Source organism: Labeo rohita, chromosome 18 (assembly GCF_022985175.1).
Source record: "Labeo rohita strain BAU-BD-2019 chromosome 18, IGBB_LRoh.1.0, whole genome shotgun sequence".
NCBI lineage: Eukaryota > Metazoa > Chordata > Actinopteri > Cypriniformes > Cyprinidae > Labeo > Labeo rohita.
In genome coordinates, this window is record NC_066886.1 from 29,570,647 (window position 1) to 29,593,034 (window position 22,388).

Genomic DNA, 22,388 nt, shown 5'->3' on the forward strand with positions numbered 1-22,388 from the left:
GCAATGAGTATGTTTACCTTAATAAATCTGCAGTGATTTCTGGGCATGAGCAGATGCAAAAGTGACAGCCTGTTTTTATTTCTAGGGATTTGATGGTAATAACATGGTTATATTTGTATCATTTTTTGATGATGAATGACGGCTCATGGGTTAGTAGATGTACAATGGTTGAGGAAAAAAAACACTGTTCTTTAGAGATTTTATTACATCAACAAATGTTGATAAATTACGTAGCCATTTCCAAATGGTCATTTTGTGGGTGATGCTGAAGTGATCAATCCCAAACCAAGGCATTATGGTATATCCAGGTCTGATACTGCAGGAAAACCAGGACTGCATTTCCAAGTATATTAGGATATTACTTTGGTTTAAATTGATATTTATAGATAAGCAAACACAGATCCATTTGATCCAATTAATTCATTAAGACGTCCACAATAACTGCAGATGCTGTTCTTTGAAAATTATTACTAGCAATTTCTGATTTTCTGAACAAGATCAGTTTAACATTCAGTAATTACAGGAACTCAACTGTATGACGCTGAAAATTCAATTCTGCAAGCCTTCACACAAAACAAGCAAGCCTTCCATTGAATTATGTAGATAAAGTCATATATTCTTAATGCGTGCTTCAAAAATAATCAGTATTTCAATCAGTATTTACTGAAGCATCACAACATTAATCTTAAAACGGTTTCTTGTTTTTATAGTGTTTTACAAAATGCTGTACAGAGTAAAGGCACTGTGCTTACTGTTTCTCAGCTCAATGAAAAAGTACTTGCAAAAAATGCCCAAGCTCACATTTCAGGAAAAAAAAAAAAAAAAAAAAGAAAGAAAAAGATGTATACACTACCAGTTAAAAGTTTAAACAGTAAGATTTTTAATGTTTTTTTTAAAGACATCTCTTCTGCTCACCAAGCCTGCATTTATTTAATCCAAAATACAGCAAAAGCAGTAATATTGTTTTATTTTTTTTATTATATTTAAAATAATTGCTTTCTATTTGAATATATTTTAAAATGTAATTTATTTCTGTGATCAAAGCTGAATTTTCAGCATCATTACTCCAGTCTTCAGTGTCACATGATCCTTCAGAAATCATTCTAATATACTGATTTGCTGTTTAAAAACATTTCTGATTATTACTATTATTATTATTATTATTATTATTAATAAACAGCTGAATACAATTTTATTAGGATTCTTTGACGAACAGAAATATCCCATATCAGCATTATCTGAAATAAAAAGCGTTTGTAACATTATACACTATACCATTCAAAAGCCTGGAGTCAGTATATATATTTTTTTTTAGTAAGGATGATTTAAATTAATCAAAAGTGATGATAAAAACATTTATAATGTTAGAAAAGATTTCTATTTCAAATAAATGCTGTTCTTCTAAAATATTTTAACATTTTACTGATTTTGCTGTACTTTGGATCAAATAAACGCAGGCTTGGTAAGCAGAAGAGACTTCTTTAAAAAAAAACTTAAAAAATCTTACTGTTCAAAAAAACATGTAGTAACTGGTTATATATATATATATATATATATATATATAAAATCAGCATTAAAATATAATTTAAATAATATAATAATATAATAATATATTATTTTCTCCCTTTTTTGCTTTATTGTAATTAGAGTTGTGGGGAAATATAATATCATAATAGAAAAAAAAAAATCTTAATGATCCTAAACCAGCTTTATTTCCTTTAAACATTATATAATTGACTTATTTTGGTTTTGGGATGATCTATGACCGAGACATGTTCTTGAGAACTCTGAATTAAACACTGCATTAGTCACAACGTAACAGAAGAAATATTTTTGAACATCTGATATGTTGTTGCTTGGATCTCTTTAAAAAAAATCAGCTGAATCCGTATAACCTAGTAAAGGGTGTGTCGTACAGTTATATTTGTATTGTGAGCATGACAACACAAGAAAGACTTTGGGTATCTAGGCAGGATGGTGCACAGTGTTTCTCTCTAAACTGAGATTGAACCTTCCCTAAAGTTGGTCTTTCCGATCAGAACGTTCAGCAGAACGGCCTTTCCCTCTCTGCACTCCTTCTGCGCCTTTTTAATTATGTCATCAAGCTGCGACTCATCCTCTCGGCCAATTAGGTAACCTTTGCCTCCGTAACCATCGGCTACAATGTGATAATCTGCAAGGAGGAAATAGAACAGAACAATATTTACCTTTGAAAAAGAGCTTAATCATTATATCAAACATTTTTGTGGCTCATTAGACAAAGTTTTACTGCAGATTTTAAACATTTAAACATGCAATGAACAACCAAACCCCCTCACCTGTAAAGGCAAGACCACAGGCTACGTTGCTCCCGAGCATAGGCACTTGTTCTCTGGAGATCTGACTCCAGCACGCATCATTTCCCACCAGAGAGATCACTGGGGTCTGACGTGAGATAACAGTGGGGTTGTTAAAGGTTTTCAAAAGAAAAGCAGAACAAAGCCACAGCAAGGATGTTTTTGAAAGAACATTCCAGGTTAAAGGATGCCAACTAACATCAGTTTCCACAGAAAATAACAAAGTAGGTTCAGATAAACAAAGTTACACTGCACATTATTAGAGCTCACAATAGAGGTCTATGGGACAAATGTCACAGATGCTTTTGAGGCAGCTTAATAAAGCAACGAGCCCCAAGAAGCCGTGGTTTACAGCAAATTTATAACAGCTAAGCGGCGTGGTTAGACAAGACGCGAAGTGGAGTGCCTAAAATCACCTTAGCTGTTATAAATTCACTGTAAACCACAGCTTTACGGGACTTATTGCTTTTATTCTTTATACGCAGTAAGGCTTCACAAAATAAAAGAGCAAATAAAGTGTATTGATATAACTAAAAACAGTATTCTTCCACCAAACAATGTAGTTCTTCAGAAACTTGTGGTTGCAACATAGTGGTTGCCAAGCAACACACAGAAGTAAACAAAGGTGTATGTTTGTAGAGTAATTTACAACGGTTTCAAACGCGGCTCAACCAATCAGAATCAAGGACCGAAGCGATCCGTTTTATAAAATGCATTTTACCCAGAATCTCAATTTAAAGGGATAGTGCACTCAAAAACGAGTGTTCTGTCATCATTTACTCACCCTCATGTTGTTTTAAACTCATTAGACTTACGTTCATCTTAATGAAGATATTTTTAATATTATCTTATCATTTTTGTCCCTCCATTGAAAGTGCTCAAAAAGTTTGTAAAGACATCGTAAACTTAGCCCATATTAATAAATCAAGTATCATCCATGAGAAACAAGCAATTTATAAGATGAACAGATTTAAGCAATAATTCACACATAAACATTCACACGTGTCACACAAGCACATTTCAAGCTTCTGCAAGAGCCATTGAGGTTTGTTCTTGAGTCTTAAGCACTTAGGGCTTTGCTGATATATTAATATGTATCTATTTGAATAAAAGCATAAAAATAAAACTGTTCATCATATAATGTGATCGTATTTTTTAAAAAGACTTGGATTAAACTGTTTGATTGACTTTTATGATATCTTTATAAACTTTTTGAAGCGTCAAAGTTTCAGTGGCCTTTCAGTGGATCTCTTAGATGTCATCATTTCAGCCATCTTCATTTGTGTCTTGAAGATGAATGAAAGTCTTATGGGTTTGAAATGACATGACAGTGAGTAACTGATGACAGAAATTTAATTTTGTGTGAGCTAGAAGAGGTTAGCTTTTTTATAAAACACACATTACAATACATTCTGAACTTGATACTGTAAAAATCACAATCAGTGTTGTAAGGGTTTGTTACAAATGTTATGGATGCTACCTTGTGGCGTGTGAAGGTATCATACTCAGCAACGCTATATCCGAGAGAACCATCACCGTAAACGATCCATACCTGTCAATGAGATATTGGCTATGTTTACATGCACTCTTATAATGTGATTAAGATTATATTGTGACTAAACTGGAGAAAGAAAAAAATATTTGATTTCACGTTGACTTCAAAATCTTACCTCAGACTCAGGTCGACAAAGCTTCGCTCCCAAAGCAAACCCTCCTCCAACACCCAGAGTCCCAAAGGCCCCTGGTGCAAAGAGAAACCCAACACAAAAAAATGAAACACAAACACTGAGAGTGGATTTGTCAGAGCTGGAGATTATTTTGGAATTAGATCTGTACCAAAACTGAACATGACTTCACAAGGAATGAACAAAAATATAAAACTCTGAAAAAGAAAAAAAACGAAGTCAATGGCAAAAACAAGCCATTCAAATAAAATGTCAAAACAATCAACTTGCTACACAACATTTCATTCACCATTGTGAGGGCCGAGGCCGCACATAAATTCATTTAATTTGATTTAAATGTTTAAGTTGTGATATGTGGGGATTTGTGTATTGTATTGTTTATACGGTTTGTTTGATTTGTCTAAATATGTATGCTTTTGTTAGGAAATTAGGTTGTCTTCTTTATGCGCGCTGAAGGAGGGCAGTATTTCCTAATAATTCTTTCCATACTCTAGAGTGCACGCTGGTGAATGGAAGGTGTAACAACGAGCAAGGACAAAGATTGTTGTTGTTGTTTTGTTTATGATTTGTGTTGATGTATATTAATATGGGTTTTGACTTGTGTTGGGTTTGCTTTGTTGTGATCTAAGTATGAATTTAGATAATTAAGTCACTTAAATGTATTGTGTTTGGATGACCCCTTTGTTATCAATGGTATGGTCCTGAGAATATAAGGACCAGGTGTGATATTTAAGGTGGTCTTTTGGGGAAGGGATCCCAACTGAAACATCTGTGCCCCAGAATTCCAAAGTTTTTCTTTATTTGTGTAGTTTTTTTTTGTGTGTTTTGTTTGTGTTTGTGTTTTGGACGGATCCTGACAACCATTACGGCAGAAACTTTTCATGTGGGCAGCCTGGGGTAACTTAATGTAACCAAGATAATCAACAATCTACAAAAATTGTATTCCTGTACTGTATGCAACAGGTCTCTTTTTTAACCCATAAAAATGAATGATCCTTTTTGAATTCTTGAATCTTTCTTTATGATTGTCCATACAAAAATCAATATATGATGTTCACCTAATCTTTCTTTATTATAAAGGATGCCTATTATCATCGGATGCCTATTATCCACAAGTTGATTTGATTCTTTAGGGTCTTAATGAAAAGTCTATAACATACTTTGGTTAAAAATTCTCAATGGTTGTGTAAAACAACACCCTTTTTACCTTGTCAAAATAAGCTCTGCAAAAATCATCTCATTCTGGTCGAGGCTGCTTTAAATGTTAATGAGCTCTGCTCGCCCCGCCTCCCATCTCTCTGTGGAGTGACGAGCCTGTTTACTTTAGCCGCATGTAGCCATGTTTAGCCGCTAAACCTATTAGGAAAGGTGATCGCAAAGATTCATAAAAAAAAAAAAACCTTGTACTCACTTCTGCTGTAAGTGAGGCTGGATCACGAATGATTTGCGTGAACATAGACAGATGTATGTAGATGTGACGCCACAATGACAGGCATCTGAGAATGGCTCGATTTGAAAAAGGGGATATTATTTTTACAGATTAATTAAAAACCACTGCATGGATTTTTACCATTACAGGGTAGATTTGTACATACACTGCCAACACACATTAATGTTCAAACAGCATGTAAAAGTGAACTTAGCATCCGATGACCCCTTTAATGTTACTTGTCAGGATTGAAGATGAATAGATTGAAGATAGAAATAATTTATATATATATATATATATATATATATGTGTGTGTATATATTTATATAGATAGATAGATAGATATAGATATAGATATAGATATATATGTTCATTTTAAACGGATAAAAAGTGTGTTTATGAAGCTTTGAATCATCTTATGTTGTCTACAAAGTCAGACGTAACAGAACATAATCCATGAAGTCAGATTTTATTGCAGACACTTTCAAAGCTACTCAAATGCTAACAGCCGGCTCTGTTTCTAACCTGGATCCAGCCAGCGGAGCGGGCCCCGTGGTCTCATGATATACGCAGCGCTGCCGACAAAATCACCCCCATCAGCCACTATGATGCTGTCCTCAGCCAAGAGCTCATCCACACGATGCAAAACACTCAGAGGGTTTAAATGCCTCTCTGTCTTCTCATCTGCTTTTGCTCTGAGGGCAAAAACTGGCATTATGAGGACCGACACTGATGGGTAACATCAAACACAGTATATGGACAGACATCCATTCCAATTAACAAGAGGAATACTGCCAATTGTTTAGTTGTCCACGTTTTTGACCATGTAAAGTAGGCCTAATTCTTTCTCAGATGTATCCAAGCAGCTGAGATAAGATCACCTGTTAGCTTTCTCTTTGATAGAATCTCCCTCTTTCAGACTTCTAGGCCATTCCTCTGGACATCGGTGTCCCTTCAGGGCTTTTGAGAGACGAAGGAGGAAAGAACCAGCATCGCCTAAGTAAGTTGGAAAAAGAAAACCTTGTTAAATAACGTAACAGGATACATTATCTTTAAAGGAGAAGATCACTTACAGAACAAATGCTTATAGATAATGTAATCACCCCATTGTCATCCAAGATATTCACGTCTTTCTTTCTTCAGTCTTAATGTAATTATGTTTTTTGAGGAAAACATTTCAGGAATTCTCTCCATATAGTGGACTTTTATGATGCCCATGAGTGTAAACTTCCAGAATACTTCCAGAACTTCCAGTGTAAATGCAGATTCAAATGTGGCATTTTAACCTCAAATGCTCGTCTTGTCTAGCTCTGTGTGAACTGTGTGTATTCTGGTTCAAGACAGTTAGGGTATGTCGAAAAACTCCCACCTTATTTTCTCCTCCAAATTCAAAATCGACCTACATTGCTGCTGAAGTACCAACCCAGTGCTTACAAAGTGATCATGCAAAAAAAGATCAAATGCCCTTTACAAAAAATAGGTAAAACAGCGATGTAAGATAATTTTGAAGTTGGAAAAGAAAATGAGATGGGAGTTTTATGACATACCCTAACTGTTTTGAACCAGAATACACAGAGTTCACACAGAACTAGACAATATGAGCATTTGAGGTTAAAAAGTAAATTGTAATTTTTTTTTTTTAGAAAATAACTGATCGTTTCGCTAGATAAGACCCTTCTTCCACGGCTGGGATCATTTAGAGCCCTTTGAAGCTGCATTTAAACTGCATTTTGGAAGTTCAAATTTGGGGGCACCATAGAAGTCCATTATATGGAAAGAAATCCTGAAATATTTTCCTCAAGAAACATAATTTCTTTACAAATGAAGAGAGAAAGACATGAACATTTTGGATGGCAAGGGGGTGAATAAATGATCTGTAAATTTTTGTTCTGGAAGTGAACTTCTCCATTAAAGTTTCATTTTAGTGAATTAGTTTACTGATGCATTTAAAGGAGAACAATTTACAGATAATATACTCACCCCTTTGTCATCCAAGATGTTCATGTGTTTCTTTCTTCAGTCGTAAAAAAATTATGTTTTTTTAAGGAAAACACTTCAGGATTTTTCTCCATGTAATGGACTGCTATGGTTTCATTTCGCTAAATTAGACCATTCTTCCTCAGCTGGGATCGTTTACAACCGCATTTGGGATCGTTTGAAGCTGCATTTAAACTGCATTTTGGAAGTTCAAACTCGGGGCACCATATCAGTCCATTATATGAAGAAAAATCCTAAAATGTTCTCTTCAAAAAAACAATTTCTTTACGACTGAAGAAAGAAAGACATGAACATTTTGGATGACAAGGGGGTGAGTACATTATCTGTAAATTGTTGTTCTGGAAGTAGACTCCTCATTTAAGCCACTGCTTACTGAGTTATTAGCATGTAGTATGTTTTATTTTAACTTCCAGAACTGCTTTAGTATTAAAGGGTCACACCAAAGATCTCTCCAACAGAAAACACCTGCCTGAAACGCTTCATTTGTAGTCCTAGCATTATTTCCATGACTTAGCTACGTCACTATTTTACACATTTGCATTAAGTCTGTCCACTGGTTACTTTGGCTTTTCAGAAAAGTGGGCTTTAAAGAGACAGGAGTGTTTCAAACAGAGGGTGAAAAGAGGTGCTGCTAAAATGCAAAGTATAAGAAAACTACTGTTTTTTAAAACATTAAATTATGTCAATGTATTCTAGCAGACCTCAAAAATAAAATTAAACTGTAAAATGTATGTGTTCACCTTGAATGGCCACTGTTGGCTTCCAGAACATGTCCGAGTTCTTCAGTAGCTGACTCTTGTCTCTGTTGACTGCAATGATTTTGCTCCGTCTGTTCAACACTCTTCCATAACTCAGTCTGAAATCACACACCGTACCTGTGCACCAAAACACAGACATTTAGGAGCAAGCACTAGCCTTTCTTTTTTACTTTTTAGAAATGTATTGATTGACTTTTCCAGCCATGGAAATCGCAATTTAGAAAGTTGACTAATATTTCTAGTAGACTTTCCAAACATACAGAGTATGTGTATGTAGAACATGAGTTCTGCAATTATTCCAACTGTTCAGTAGGTGGCGATGTTTCCCACCTGCCAGCAGCACGAGATCAGCATCTTTTAGGGCATCTCTCCTGTTTTGTCTAATGTGCAGTGGACTGTTCTTTCCCAGCATCCCCCGGGACATTCCACCTAGGAAGCAGGGAATGCCTAAAGATTCTAAGGCCTTTCTGTGACAGAAGCACAGAAAAAAAAAAAAACTTAAAATCTGACTCAAAATTGACTTCAGGCATGAGCTATGGGTGCTTTTGATCAATCATGTAAATCACTGGTTGTTGTTGTTTTGGACTTGGAAACCAAATGCATTTTAGATCAATGTAATCTATTTACAGTACCAAAAGACAAAAGTCAAATGTCTGGAGACACTTATTGAATTTATGTTTCTTAGGATCTTAGAAAACATTCTGGTCTAGAGATTTATGCAGAAATATATGAAATGTCATTTCGTAGATACATTTACACAGCTGTGCCTTGGTATTATTTAATCATTTTAATACGCTTTAAAAGCACAAATTACAGAGTGGGAAGCGAAGCTGACACACACATAATCTTTTTAATACTGTTTTACAACATCTCAGGATGCATTTCATAAATCTAGACAAGGATTGTGACACCATTAACAAAATATAAGATGGAGCACATTTTAGTTCACTACATAATTCTCATACTTCATTTGCTATCTTATACTTTTTACGTTTTTGAGCAGGTGCGTCCACATGTCTGACTGGCAATGTATGAATTCATTTATATCAGTATTATATCAGTTGTAGTGGGAAAATCTGGACTGGTGACCCAAAGGTCAGAGGTTTACAGACATGAAAATGCAAACTCTGAACTTTTCAATGAACATCTGAAGAGATGGCTGCTCGATTTACCTGATATCATCTGCTGGTGTAGGGGGTAAAGTTGCCTGACTGCCTAACAGTATGACAGGTTTCTTGGCTCTGCTCACCAATTCCACACACCTTTGAACCTAGGAAGAGTAAAAGGTTAAGAGCCACTCGAGGGCCATGTGATCTTATCTTCTGTACTTGGGGCAAAATCCACATTTCAACACTTTTCCTACAGCTCTGAGCTTTCTTTCCTGGGGACGGTTGCAGAAAGGTTAAGACTAATCTTACAAGCTAGTCATCTTACAAGCTAGTCTTTTTTTTATTCAGTTACATAAAAACATAGATTAGTCTAAGTTGAATACAAAAATAAGACTGATTATCTCTTGGCTAACTGCTAGTTTGTCAGACAAAGTCTTAACATGCAGGCTAAGTTTATGCAACTGGCCCCTGGTCTACTTTACGTAATGTGTTATATTGAGGCTCGATTATGATGAAAGAATCTTGATCATTATCATGATCAGTTGCATCTACAGTACATCTAACTTCCAATATATACCACGACAGAGTAGACAAGTTTCACCTCATCATCTGTGGCGTGTGGGATGTGAACAGGAAGTGGGGACAGATCACGTGTCTCCCAAGCTCCAGCAAACAAGTTTGATAAATGATTCCGGAGATACCTAATGGATGACAAGAACGACAATTGTTTCAGTCATGCTAAAGACAGTTATTAAAAAAACCTCACTTGTCATTTAATAACAAAGTCATGTGCAAGAATTATAGTATGTGAATAGGGAGAAATGCTTATACCATGCAATGATTTTCCCCATCAGGCCTTTGGGAGTGTTTTTAGGTGCAAACTCTTTTTCCACCACATGGTAAGGGTACAGTGTGTCTATGGGAAACTCTATAAACACTGGGCCTGTGAAGAGACAATTCAAAGAAATATTGTAGAATTATACTCACAGTATTACAAACAGGTTCATTTACAAATAGCTATATAATTTATAAATGCAATTAAATTTGCTCACTGATGGATAAAACCAAAAAAGTTACATAATTTGTATTGTAGTAACATATTGTAGTAACATAATTTGTATTGTAGTAACGCTTTTATCCAAAGTGACTTACAATTGGGGAATGCATCAAGCAAATCATCCTAAAGAGGCAAATTGACATAGGAAGTGCTCATTATACCATATATCTGGCATTGTTCAGATAAGTACAAGCTAGAAAGGGAGGAATAAGAAAAGTCTAATAAAACAAAAACATATTAAAAATTAAAAATGACTGAAATCATTTTGGAGGAAATTCTAATTGAAGTTCATGTTTGGGAAAACAAATAAACTAGATTTATTAAATTTATTAGAACTGAAATGATTCCATTGCATAAGTATTCATACCCTTTTCTAGGACACTTGAAATTTAGCTCAGGAGCATTCATATCACTTGTAAATGTTACTACACTTTGAGTGTAATTAACCTGTGGCAAATTCAATTGAACGGATATGATTTGGAAAAGCACACATCTCAATAAAAGGTCTAACAGCTGAAAATGCATATCAGAGCAAAAGCCAAGCTCTGAGGTCAAAAGAACTGCCTGTAGAGCACAGAGACAGGATTGCATCAAGCCACAAATTTGGGGAAGAGTTCAGACAAAATTTTGCTGCACTGAAGGTTCACAGAAGCATGTAGCCTCCATTATCCATAATGGAAGAAGTTTGAAACAGCCAGTACTCTTCCTAGAGCTGGCCTCCTGCCAAACTGAGCAACTGATGGAGAACGCCTTTGATTTGACTGGCGACAAAGAAGCTCTAGTTGAGCTCCATGATTATACTGTATACGCAGATGGGTGAAACCCACAGAACGACAACCATCAGTGCAACACTCTACCGATTTGGTCTTTAATGGCGGTGTGGCCAAACTCAGTCGCTGTGTAGACACATGAAAACCAACTTGGAATTTGCAATTTAGTGCCTGAAGAACTCTCTGACTATGAGAAACAATATTCTCTGGTCTGATGAACCTCAATTCCAAGCATCATGTTGGAAGGAAACCAGGCACTGCTCATCACCTGCAGAGTACCATCCCAAAAGTAAAGTGTGCTGGTAGTAGCCTCATTCTCTGGGGCTGTTTTTCAGTAGCAGGGACTAAGGGACTTGTCAGAGGAGAAGGAAAGCTCAATGTACCAAAATATAAAGATAGCATTAATGAAAGCCCAGTCTAGAGCATTCAGAATCTCAGACTGGACAGAAGGTTCACCTTCCAACAGGACAATGACCCTAGGCACACAGAAAGAGTGGCTTATAGACAACTCTGTGAATGTCCTTGAATGGCCCAGCCACAGCCTGGGCTTGAACGCAATCAAACATTTCTGAAGAAACCTGAAAATGTGCGCCTGCCCCTATCCAAGCTAACAGAGCTTGAGAGGTGAAGAGGTTAGGTGAAGAATGGCAGATAATTGCCAAATGCTGATGTGCAAAACTTATCGCATCATTCCCAAAAAGACTTGAGGCTGTAAAGGTGCTTCAACTCAAGTACTGAATTAAGGGTATGAATACTTATGCAATGTACTTATTTCAGTTAATAAATTGGCAAATTTGTCACAAATTTGTTTTTTGCTTTGTCATTATGGTGTATGGAGTGGAGATTGATGTGGAGTGAAAAAAAAAAAAATGAAAAAAAAAAGCAGTTTAACAAAGCTGCGACATATAAATTAAGGGGTTTAAATACTTTTGCAAGACACTGTATATAGCAAAAAGTTTGCAGGTACATTTCAGCGCAACTATACCTGGTGTGCCAGACTGTGCGATGGCCAAGGCTTTTCTGACAGTGGGAACAATTTCTCTCACAGTTCTCACTGATGCACAGAATTTACAGAGGGGCTTGAAGAGGGACATTTGGTCAATATCCTGCAGTGCACCTCTACCCTGCAAAAGAAACCATCAGAAATAATATTAATGACAACGATTATGTTGCAGGTGACACCCAACAATTATTTCTCTGAAATTTAAGCCTGTTCAAACCAAAGATGATAACTGTAACTATCAAGTTGGAATAATCATATTTATCATTGTCTGTGACTTCTGAGTGCTTCCAAGCAACGTAAGTCAAACTTGTTAGTTACCAAACAGTCATACAGGTTTGAAATACGATGAGGTGAGTAAATGATTGGAAAATACCCTTTTTGGGTAAATGATTTTTTTTAAATGATTTTTAAAATCAAATCTCTGCTATCATAGTTCAAGGCTGGTTCCTTAATAATCTCTCCTGAGTTAAGATAAAGTCCAGTGTTTACACAAGACACAGATAGAAATATGAAGAAAAGATACGGCAGTTACTAAGGTCTAAGCCAACCAGAGCAGAGAGCAAATATGCAGGTGACAATGTGCATAAGTGCATGTGACTTTTAATCTGACCTGTAGGAGAGTAGCAGCAGCACCGCCAATCAGAAGCAGCGGTGATTCGGCCATCTGTGCATTCTTCACCGCAGTCACTGTATTTGTCAGTCCCGGCCCCGCTGTCACCGCAGCCACACCGACTGTACCTATATCAGCAAAACAAAAGATTATCAGCTTCTCCTACATCTTCTAAAATGATGTGTCCACTTTTCTGATTCAGTCTTACCGGAAAGTCTTGCTACGGCATCGGCAGCAAACACAGCTGTGGCTTCATGGCGTGTGTCGACGATGCGGATGCCTAGTTTTTCACAGGCCACCAGGATGGGTGAGATGTGTCCTCCCACCAATGTAAAGACAAATTTGACCCCATGAGAACGCAAAACCTCCGCCACGCTCTCTCCTCCATGTCGAGGGCTCTGTCTCTCTGTCTGGTAATGATAAACATTAAAGTTGCAATGAAACGGAAGTACCAACAGATCTTTTCATATTGTAATGTACACACTGCAAAAAAAATAAATAAATTTTACATAAAGATTATTGGAGCATGTTTTACAAAAAAAAAAAAAAAAAATACTTCAAAAGTTAGTGCACCCAAAAATGAAAACTCTGTCATTATGTACTCACCCTCATGTTGTTCCAAACCTGTAAGATCTTCGTTCATCTTCAGATTGTTTATCCTTGCTGCCTATGGAGGGTTAGAACGTTCTCCGATTTCATCAAAAATATCTTAATTTGCGTTTGTGCGAAGATGAACGAATGTCTTACAGGTTTGCAATGACACGAGAGTGAGTAATTAATGACAGAATTTTCATTTTTGGGTGAACTATCCCTTTAATGCAATTTGTTACTTGCTCTTTTTTGGTAAATATTTGTTACATTTATTTAAGTGAAAATTGTATATACACCTATTTTTTTTTTCTCACTGTATCCAAGTCCAATGGATAATTGGAAAAAAAATATATGACGGGACTTGGTTTTATGCATCAGTTGTTAATTGGATGTTGAAATGTAGGAGCTGCAATCAAAAAGGGAGGCAGATGAATGTGAGCGTGTTGGAGCAGGTTTAAGTGATGATTTAGAAAAGTCCTGCATGCATCACCAGAGAGAAAACTGTCATTTTCACTGCAAGGTACAGTTATGCTATTTTGAACATTATGAGGTCCAAAAGGATCACAAGAAGATCTACAACACGCATTTGTAAAATAGATGCATGCATTTAAAAAAATAGGTGAATTTTCATTTCATGATGACTTTAATGATTATTGCAGCATTTGTCAGAATGGAGAAGTTCACTTCCAGAACAAAAATGACATAATTTACTCACCCCCCTTGTCATCCAAGATGTGCATGTCTTACTTTTCTCAGTCATAAAGAAATTATGTTTTCTGAGGAAAACATTTTAGCATTTTTCTAAATTTAAATTTAGTTTAAATGCAACTTCAAGGGCTCTAAACAATCTCAGCTGAGGAATAAGGGTATTATCTAACAAAACAAAACAAAAAAAATCAGTCGTATTTACATACTTTTTATATACTTTATAACCTCAAATGCTCATCTTGTCTAGGCCTGCGTGTACTCTTTGTATTCCAGTTCAAGACAGTTAGTGTAGGGTGAAAACTCCCATCTTATTTTCTCCTCCAACTTCAACATCTTCCTAAATCGCTACAGAAGTACCGGCCCAGTATTTACAAAGTGAACGTGCAATGAAGATCAAACACCCTTTACAAAAAAAAAGGTAAAACAGCGATGTAAGGCGATTTTGAAGTTGGAAAAGAAAATGAGATGGGAGTTTTGCGACAAACCTTAATTGTCTTGAACTGGAATACACAGAGTTCACGCAGAGCTAGACAAGATGAGCGGTTGAGGTTAAAAGTATATAAATTGTAAAAACAAAAAATTAGAAAATAACCGACTGTTTCAAGACCCTTTTTCATTGGCTGGGATCGTTTAGAGCCCTTTGAAGCTGCATTGAAACTGCATTTTGGAAGTTTAAACTTTGGGGCACCATATCTTTGGGGAAATGTTTTCCTCAAAAAACATAATTTCCTTACGACTGAAGAAAGAAAGACATGAACATCTTGGATTACAAAAGGGTAAATTATCTGTAAATATCTGTTCTGGAAGTGAACTTCTCCTTTAATGCTTCAGTTGATCTTTTTCAAAAACTATGAATAATTACTTCATGAATCAGATCGATTTGATTTTTTAATTCAACTCACTGACTCACCTCACTCGCAGAAGTTAGCAATGAGCAGTGAGCCATTTAATTTCAGTTCTCACACAAAGCTATCATTTGACTTAAGAAAAAAAAAAAGTAATGCCAGTCTAATCTTACGGTGTTCCTCTGAACTGTGAAACTGTGTTCCTGGTTAGTGCCCAGACACTGATTACCAGTTTTACTTGTTTTACTTGTACTTAATCCTTACAAATCAAACTAATATGCTGTTATATGAATTTCTGAAAATGCAATACAAATGCTTAACAGGTGGAAAATTGTTAGGTTGGAGTCTGGCCAGATGAAAGCACGTCTGTTATTAGAGCATCACAGCACCTTTTGTTTTGTGGGGAAAAAAATAGATAAACAATAACCCAATTTCTGCTGTTGTTGTTATGCAGGAGTCCTACGCATGTACAACTGAAACACATACAATCCTCCTGCAAAACTGTGCTTCTGCACTTGCTAGCTTACAATTATTGCAGAGTTATTAAACATGGCATGACTTCTATGTAGCAAGCAATCTGAATGAAAACTAGGCGAAGGTGTCAAACTGTTGTGAAACATAGATAGATAGATAGATATCAAACTGTGTTGAGAAAAGTTCATATATTATAATGCAGTTTTGTTACAGTGTTTCATACCTTATGAAATAGTTGGTAAAGCAAGCCCAGTTTATAAGCTGCAAAGATCATACCCCCAAGGGCAGCACCCAGAGAGCAGCCCAAAACCACAGAAATGTCCATCACTGTGGGTTGGTGCTTTACGACCTTATGTCCACCTGTCCTGCTAGAAACCTGTGCAGCAAAAGCAGGAAAACAAACAAATAAGCAAGCCGCTTACAATGTCGTGGAGTTCAAAGTTGACTTTTACCCTGGACAAATGGCGAGACGCAGGTCATTATTCAACACGCTGTCATGTCTGATTTTGTTATGGCCTGGTTAAGGTCAAACAACACTGTACCTGCCAGCTCTTCCCCCCGCTGCAGTTGCTGCTGAGGCCGATGAATGCGCTCCTATTCACTGCGTTAGTAACACAAACAAAAAGCACTGAATGGACCGAGTGAGAGCGTGTTACGCAATATGCGGAAAAACTGCTCCGGTAGTTGAGTAATTGTCCGTACTTGCACATTCAGCGCTCTCAGTTGATTCACTTTGTGAATAGCAGTTTGCGCCATTACGTGATTGACAGCGCAGTCATCCAATCGGAGGCTGAAACGTATTCTGCTACTCTAGAAACCACCACCAGGAAACTCATGGCGAGTATTAATTATTATTATTATTATTTTTAATAACTGGTTATTTGTTTGTTTTTTAATTTAAAATTGTTTTGTTAAAAATGCATTTTTAAATTTATTTAAATTTAACGGAATCGATGTAGGTGACACGTATAAAACAGAAATGACCTTTGCTCTAATAATGTTGAACAAAAGAACTTTGACAGCTGCCTATCATAACAGGAGTGTCACCTTTAGACATATACTCACGTTACACAGCCATCTGTAATCATTGTTGGGGAAAGTTACTTTTAAAAGTAATGCATAACTAATTACATTAGTTACTTTTTATAGAAAGTAATTTGTTACGTTACCTTTGCGCTACCTTTTAAATCTAGGCAGGGCTTTCTTGTTTGTTTTATATATAAAAAGTAATTTTTGCTTATTAGCAGTGTTGGGGTAAGTTACTTTTAAAAGTAATGCATTATTATTTTGTGTTACTCCCTAAAAAATTAATTACACTTAGTTAGTTTTTAAATAAAGTAATGTGTTACGTTACTTTTGCATTACTTCCTAAATCTGGCTTGTTTGTTTTACTATAAAAAGTTCTATTTTTGGCAAATGTAAAAGCCCTTTCACACCAAGCTTCAGCTTCAGGCTGAAGGAAAAGTAAATTTACATCTGTACAGTAGAATGCAGAAGATGAAAGCTCAACACCCTTCAGCAATAAAAAAAAAGAAGAAGGACAAATGTTAATTTATTTTGGATAATTATTGCTTATTAATATGATTGAAGTGGATCATCAAAGGTCAGCAGCAAATACATTGATTAATAAACTGAGATTATAATACATAAAAGATATTTGTATTATTTAACATATTTAATTATTGCAGGTTTGCATCATGTTCTGAGTTGCATTCAACTGTTTTTATTAATTTTGAGGAAAACGTTTTTTTGTGAGTGAGATGAATTAATGCATCTTCACATTTATTGTAGAACTAACACTAAAGTAACATCTTTCTTCCGATTTCTCTCAGCATGGGGACAGGAGAGCTTTCGATTAATAAATAGGAAAAAGAAAGTAATTGGTGTTACTTATTTAAAAAAGTAACTCAGATATTTTCTTGTAAATTAAAAAAATAAAGTGTTACTTTACTAGTGTAACGAAGTGAACGAGACGAGAGGCGAGCGGATCCATATGCAAGCTTTTATTTAAAACGCGAGACAAAGACATGGTCGTACAGGCTGGGTCGAGACGGGAGCAGACAGGAATATCAAAGGCAGTGGGAGAGAGTAATCCAATAAACGTGAGCAATAGTCCAAAAGGCAGGCGGCTAGACAGTCCAAACGAGAAACCAGGCGAGAGAACAAAACCAGGAACGAGGAAACTAGGAAACGCTAATAATAACAACAACAACAGGAAAATACAACCAACCGTGAAGTGCACTAAAAAGGAGCGGGGTTTTTATAGGGCGCCTGATTGGTCACGGGGACTGACGCAATAAGAGCGGTGGAGGATGGGAGATGCAGTCCGAGATGTATAGTGACAGTCAGAGTGCGTAAGTGATGCGAGAGTGACATCTGGTGGTTGGTGGACAGCGGGACACAGACCAGATTCGTGACATAGCCCCCCCCCAAGGAGCGGCTTCCAGACGCTCTAAGGGAACAACAGTCCAGGGGTGCGGTGGGGTGGGAGTGAGACAGGGCGAGGGTTGGAGGGCCAGGTCCATGTGGAGGGCCCAGTGATTGAGGCAGGGCCGACAGAGCAGGTACCCTCCAGGGCGGAGCCGGAGGCGGAGCAGGAGCCCTCCAGGGGAGAGCCGGAGACGCGGGGCCCTCCAGGGCGGAGCAGGAGGCGCCGGAGTCCTCCAGGACGGAGCCGGAGGCGGATCAGGAGGCGCAGGAGCCCTCCAGGGTGGAGCCGGAGGCGGGACAAGCGACACAAGAGCCCTCCAGGGCGGAGCCGGAGGCAGAGCGTGAGGCGCGGGCGCCCTCCAGGGTGGAGCAGGAGGCGCAGGAGCCCTCCAGGGCGAAACAGGAGGCGGAGCAGGAGGTGCCGCAGCCCTCCGGGGCGGAACAGGAGGCGGAGCGGCCCTCCGGGGCGGAACAGGAGGTGGAGCAGGAGGCGGAGCAGCCCTCTCGGGTGAAACAGGAATCTGGGTCACGGTCTGGGACCTGGGGAAAGCAGGGACAGTGGAGGCAGACAGAATAGGGGGAGAAGGTGCAGCAGCCCTCCTGGGCGGAACAGGAGGCGGAGCAGGTGCCGCAGCCCTCCGGGGCGGAACAGGAGGCGCAGCAGCCCTCCGGGGCGGAACAGGAGGCGCAGCAGCCCTCCGGGGCGGAACTGGAACCTGCGTCATGGTCTGGAACCTGGGGAGAACAGGGACAGAGGAGGTAGACAGAATAGGGGGAGAAGCAGAGAGCTTGTAAGGGGACGCCACCTCCAAGGGAGGATCCACAGCCGAAGCTGACACCTCAGGAGGTATTGGCGCGGCTTCTCCGACCGAGGGGAGCTCTGGAACAGGCCAGTGACCAGACGGGAGCTCTGGAACAGGCTTGTGACCAGACGGGAGTTCTGGAGCAGGCTTGTGACCAGACGTGACCTCTGGAGCAGACTTGAGACCAGACGGAAGCTCTAGAGCAGGCTTGTGAGCTGACGTGGCCTCAGGAGCTGACTCGAGACCAGACGGGACCTCTGGAGCAGACTCGAGACCAGACGGGACCTCTGGAGCAGACTCGAGACCAGACGGGACCTCTGGAGCAGACTCGAGACCAGACGGGACCTCTGGAGCAGACTCGAGACCAGACGGGACCTCTGGAGCAGACTCGAGACCAGACGGGGGCTCTGGAGCAGACTTGAGATCAGGCGTGACCTCAGGAGCACAGTGTGCAGCCCACACACACCAAATGGCAACCGCCGTAAAGGGAAGAGCAGTGGCGGGTGAAAGGACCTCTTTGATGATGGATCTTGGCGATGTTGGTGCCGCTGAGATGTTCACTGCCCTCACTGACCCCTGTGGTGGGTCCAGCATACTGACCATCATAGTAGGCTGTGAACTTGGGATATCAGACAAGGCATGGCACTGCTCTGGAAGGTCAGACGAGACGTGACTTGACTCTGAGCGGTCGGACGAGGCGTGACTTGACTCTGGGCGGTCGGACGAGGCGTGACTTGACTCTGGGCGGTCGGACGAGACGTGACTTGAGTCTGGGCGGTCGGACGAGACGTGACTTGAGTCTGGGCGGTCGGACGAGACGTGACTTGAGTCTGGGCGGTCGGACGAGACGTGACTTGAGTCTCTGGGCGGTCGGACGAGACGTGACTTGAGTCTGGGCGGTCGGACGAGACGTGACTTGAGTCTGGGCGGTCGGACGAGACGTGACTTGAGTCTGGGCGGTCGGACGAGACGTGACTTGAGTCTGGAACAGCAGCAATAACTTCATTTGGCACATGAATATCAGCTGTGGTTTGACTTAGTTTGTGGAGATTGGCCGTGACTTCACTTGATTCGTGAAGCTCAGTAGTCAGCTGACTTGACTCTTGGAGATCAGCGGTGACTTGACTTGGCTCATGGAGATCAGCGGTGTCTTGAACTGGCTTGTGAGGAGCAATGACTTTACTTGACTCCGTAACCACGGCCCTGACGTTGCCTGACGCAGGAACGATCGCCTTGACGTTGCTGGATTTGGAAGCTTGACTGGACTTGGAAACTTGACTGGACTTGGAAGCTACAGCCGTAGCCTCACTTGACTCTGGAGCAGCGGCTGAAGCTTGACTTGGCTCTGGAACGACAGCAGCAGCTTGGCCTGGTTCATGGAGATCCGTTGTAACGGGACTTGGCTCCTGAACAACATGGCTTGACTCAGGAACAACAGCTGTAACGTGACTTGACTCGTGGGGAACAGCTGTGACCTGGCTTGACTCGAGGGGCACAGCCGTGACCTGGCTTGACTCTGTGTCTTGACTTGATTCGGGGGTAGCCGCCGTGGCATTAAGGAGCACCATTTTAGCCGCCCTTACAGTCACTAGAGAAGTGTCCAGCACGTGGGCCATCATGATAGGCTGTGATCTTGAAATGTCGAATGAGACCTGGCGAGGCTCGGGGCCTTCAGGCAGGACGTAACTCGACTCAGGGGCCAGGACTGTGACTTTGCTTGACTCAGGAACCACTTCAGGAAGTGCGGCCATGAGGGGTGTAGAACCAGGAGCAGAAAACATGACGTGAACAGGCTGTGGCTTGACGGAGATGTCCTGAGCAGGCTGTGGTTTGGCTGACGTGGCGTTAGCGGGCGCTGGCTTGACAGACGTGGCGTTAGCGGGCGCTGGCTTAGCGGCCATCCTTGCGACAGACTCTGGCGTGGCAGCCATCTTGTGCAGTGGCTCTGGCGGGGCAGCCATCTTGTGCAGTGGCTCAGGAAAGATGGCTGTAACTTGACTTGCCTTAGGAGGAGCAGCTCTGACTTGACTTGATGTAGAAACAGGAGCTGTAATCTTGCTTGACTTGGAGACTTGACTTAACTCGGGAAATGCAGCTGTAAATTGACTTAAATTGGAAACTTGACTTGACTCAGGAAATGTAACTGCAACTTTAAATGGCTCTTGTATGGCGGCTGTGACGTGACAGAGCTCTGTTCTCGCCGCCATCTTGTGTACGGGCTCCGCCTTCGCCGCCCTTGTGTGGACGCGCTCCGACGCGGCCGCCATTTTGTGAACGGGCACCGCTGTCGCCGCTATCGCGTTAACGCGCTCCGTCGCGGCCGCCATCTTGTGCGCGGGCTGTGCTGACGCCGCCATCGCTCGAGCACGCTCTGTTACGGCCGCCATTTCACGAGCGATCCAGGCAGAAAACCTGTTTGTGGCGTCGTGATCAGGCGTTACCGCCAATCTGCGAGAGGGTTGCGCGGCTGATCTGTCTGCGTTGTCGCGTACCTCCTTCGCGATCCCCACAGTACACGACGAGCCCACACACAAAAACGCAAAGTTCATAAAAGCCACTAGCGAAGAGCGCGGACCCTCGCGTCTCAGCCTCGCTCTTAGTGGCTCATTGACGCCATCAGCAAACAGTTCAATAATAATGCAGTCCGGGAGGGTAGAGTAGTTAGTAATGGCCAAAAACTCACGGATGTATTGTTCGAGTGTACGTTGTCCTTGCTTGATCCTTGCTAAGATCAGGTCTGTGTCCATGTCGGAAGATTGTCCGGGTGAAAAGCTGCTGGATCCTGTAGTGACGGTTGGTTCTGTAACGAAGTGAACGAGACGAGAGGCGAGCGGATCCATATGCAAGCTTTTATTTAAAACGCGAGACAAAGACATGGTCGTACAGGCTGGGTCGAGACGGGAGCAGACAGGAATATCAAAGGCAGTGGGAGAGAGTAATCCAATAAACGTGAGCAATAGTCCAAAAGGCAGGCGGCTAGACAGTCCAAACGAGAAACCAGGCGAGAGAACAAAACCAGGAACGAGGAAACTAGGAAACGCTAATAATAACAACAACAACAGGAAAATACAACCAACCGTGAAGTGCACTAAAAAGGAGCGGGGTTTTTATAGGGCGCCTGATTGGTCACGGGGACTGACGCAATAAGAGCGGTGGAGGATGGGAGATGCAGTCCGAGATGTATAGTGACAGTCAGAGTGCGTAAGTGATGCGAGAGTGACATCTGGTGGTTGGTGGACAGCGGGACACAGACCAGATTCGTGACAACTAGTTACTTTAAAAAAATAATCTGATTACATTACTTGCGTTACTTGTAATGCGTTATCCCCAACACTACTTATTAGTATGGTTAAATTAGATAATTGAAGGTCAGCGGGAATGTAAAACATAAAGAATGTTTGTGTTATTTACTTCTGAACTTACTCCCGAGTTGTCAGAGCTGTCAGTCAATAAAAGAGAAAACAAAAACACTCAGATATTTTCTTGTAAATGAAAAAGTAATTTGCTACTTTACTAGTTCCTTGAAAAAAGTAATCTGATTCTGTAGCTCGCAACACTTGTAATGCGTTATCCTCATGCCGTGTAGTGTAAAAAAAATTATATTTGATATTTTTGTAATGAACGATCCTCATGCCGTGCAGTGTAAAAAAGTAATATTTAATATTTATAAGTCTTTTCTAAACAGCTACTTAGGGTAGTCTGAATAAGGCTGTTAAACAGATAATTTAATCATAAGGTATTTTTAGATCACACCTGCACACCAGAAATATACGATCTGGCCC

General features: G+C 40.2%; 1 protein-coding gene across 1 annotated transcript; it reads right to left on the bottom strand.

The window, feature by feature from the left end:
• Positions 1–185: 185 nt before the first annotated feature.
• ilvbl (ilvB (bacterial acetolactate synthase)-like) lies at positions 186–16,096 on the bottom strand. The gene is made up of 16 exons (XM_051134869.1): positions 15,916–16,096; positions 15,597–15,749; positions 12,964–13,165; positions 12,756–12,883; positions 12,128–12,266; positions 10,147–10,258; positions 9,917–10,016; positions 9,379–9,476; positions 8,537–8,673; positions 8,189–8,323; positions 6,332–6,446; positions 5,976–6,145; positions 4,007–4,077; positions 3,817–3,888; positions 2,319–2,424; positions 186–2,173 (listed from the first exon to the last, which is right to left on the bottom strand). Exons 1-16 carry the CDS (start codon positions 16,081–16,083, stop codon positions 1,995–1,997), a joined length of 2,085 nt encoding a protein of 694 aa, XP_050990826.1. The 5' UTR covers positions 16,084–16,096; the 3' UTR covers positions 186–1,994.
• Between the last annotated feature and the right edge of the window lie 6,292 nt (positions 16,097–22,388).

Excerpts from the sequence above, each read along its gene's own strand:
- ilvbl (XM_051134869.1), bottom strand. The coding sequence starts at position 16,083 with ATGTGCAAGTACGGACAATTACTCAACTACCGGAGCAGTTTTTCCGCA. Across the intron at positions 8,674-9,378 it reads ACACCAGCAGATGATATCAG|AAAGGCCTTAGAATCTTTAG; the intron begins GTAAATCGAGCA and ends CTTCTGTCACAG. Across the intron at positions 2,425-3,816 it reads ATACCTTCACACGCCACAAG|ACCCCAGTGATCTCTCTGGT; the intron begins GTAGCATCCATA and ends ATCTCACGTCAG.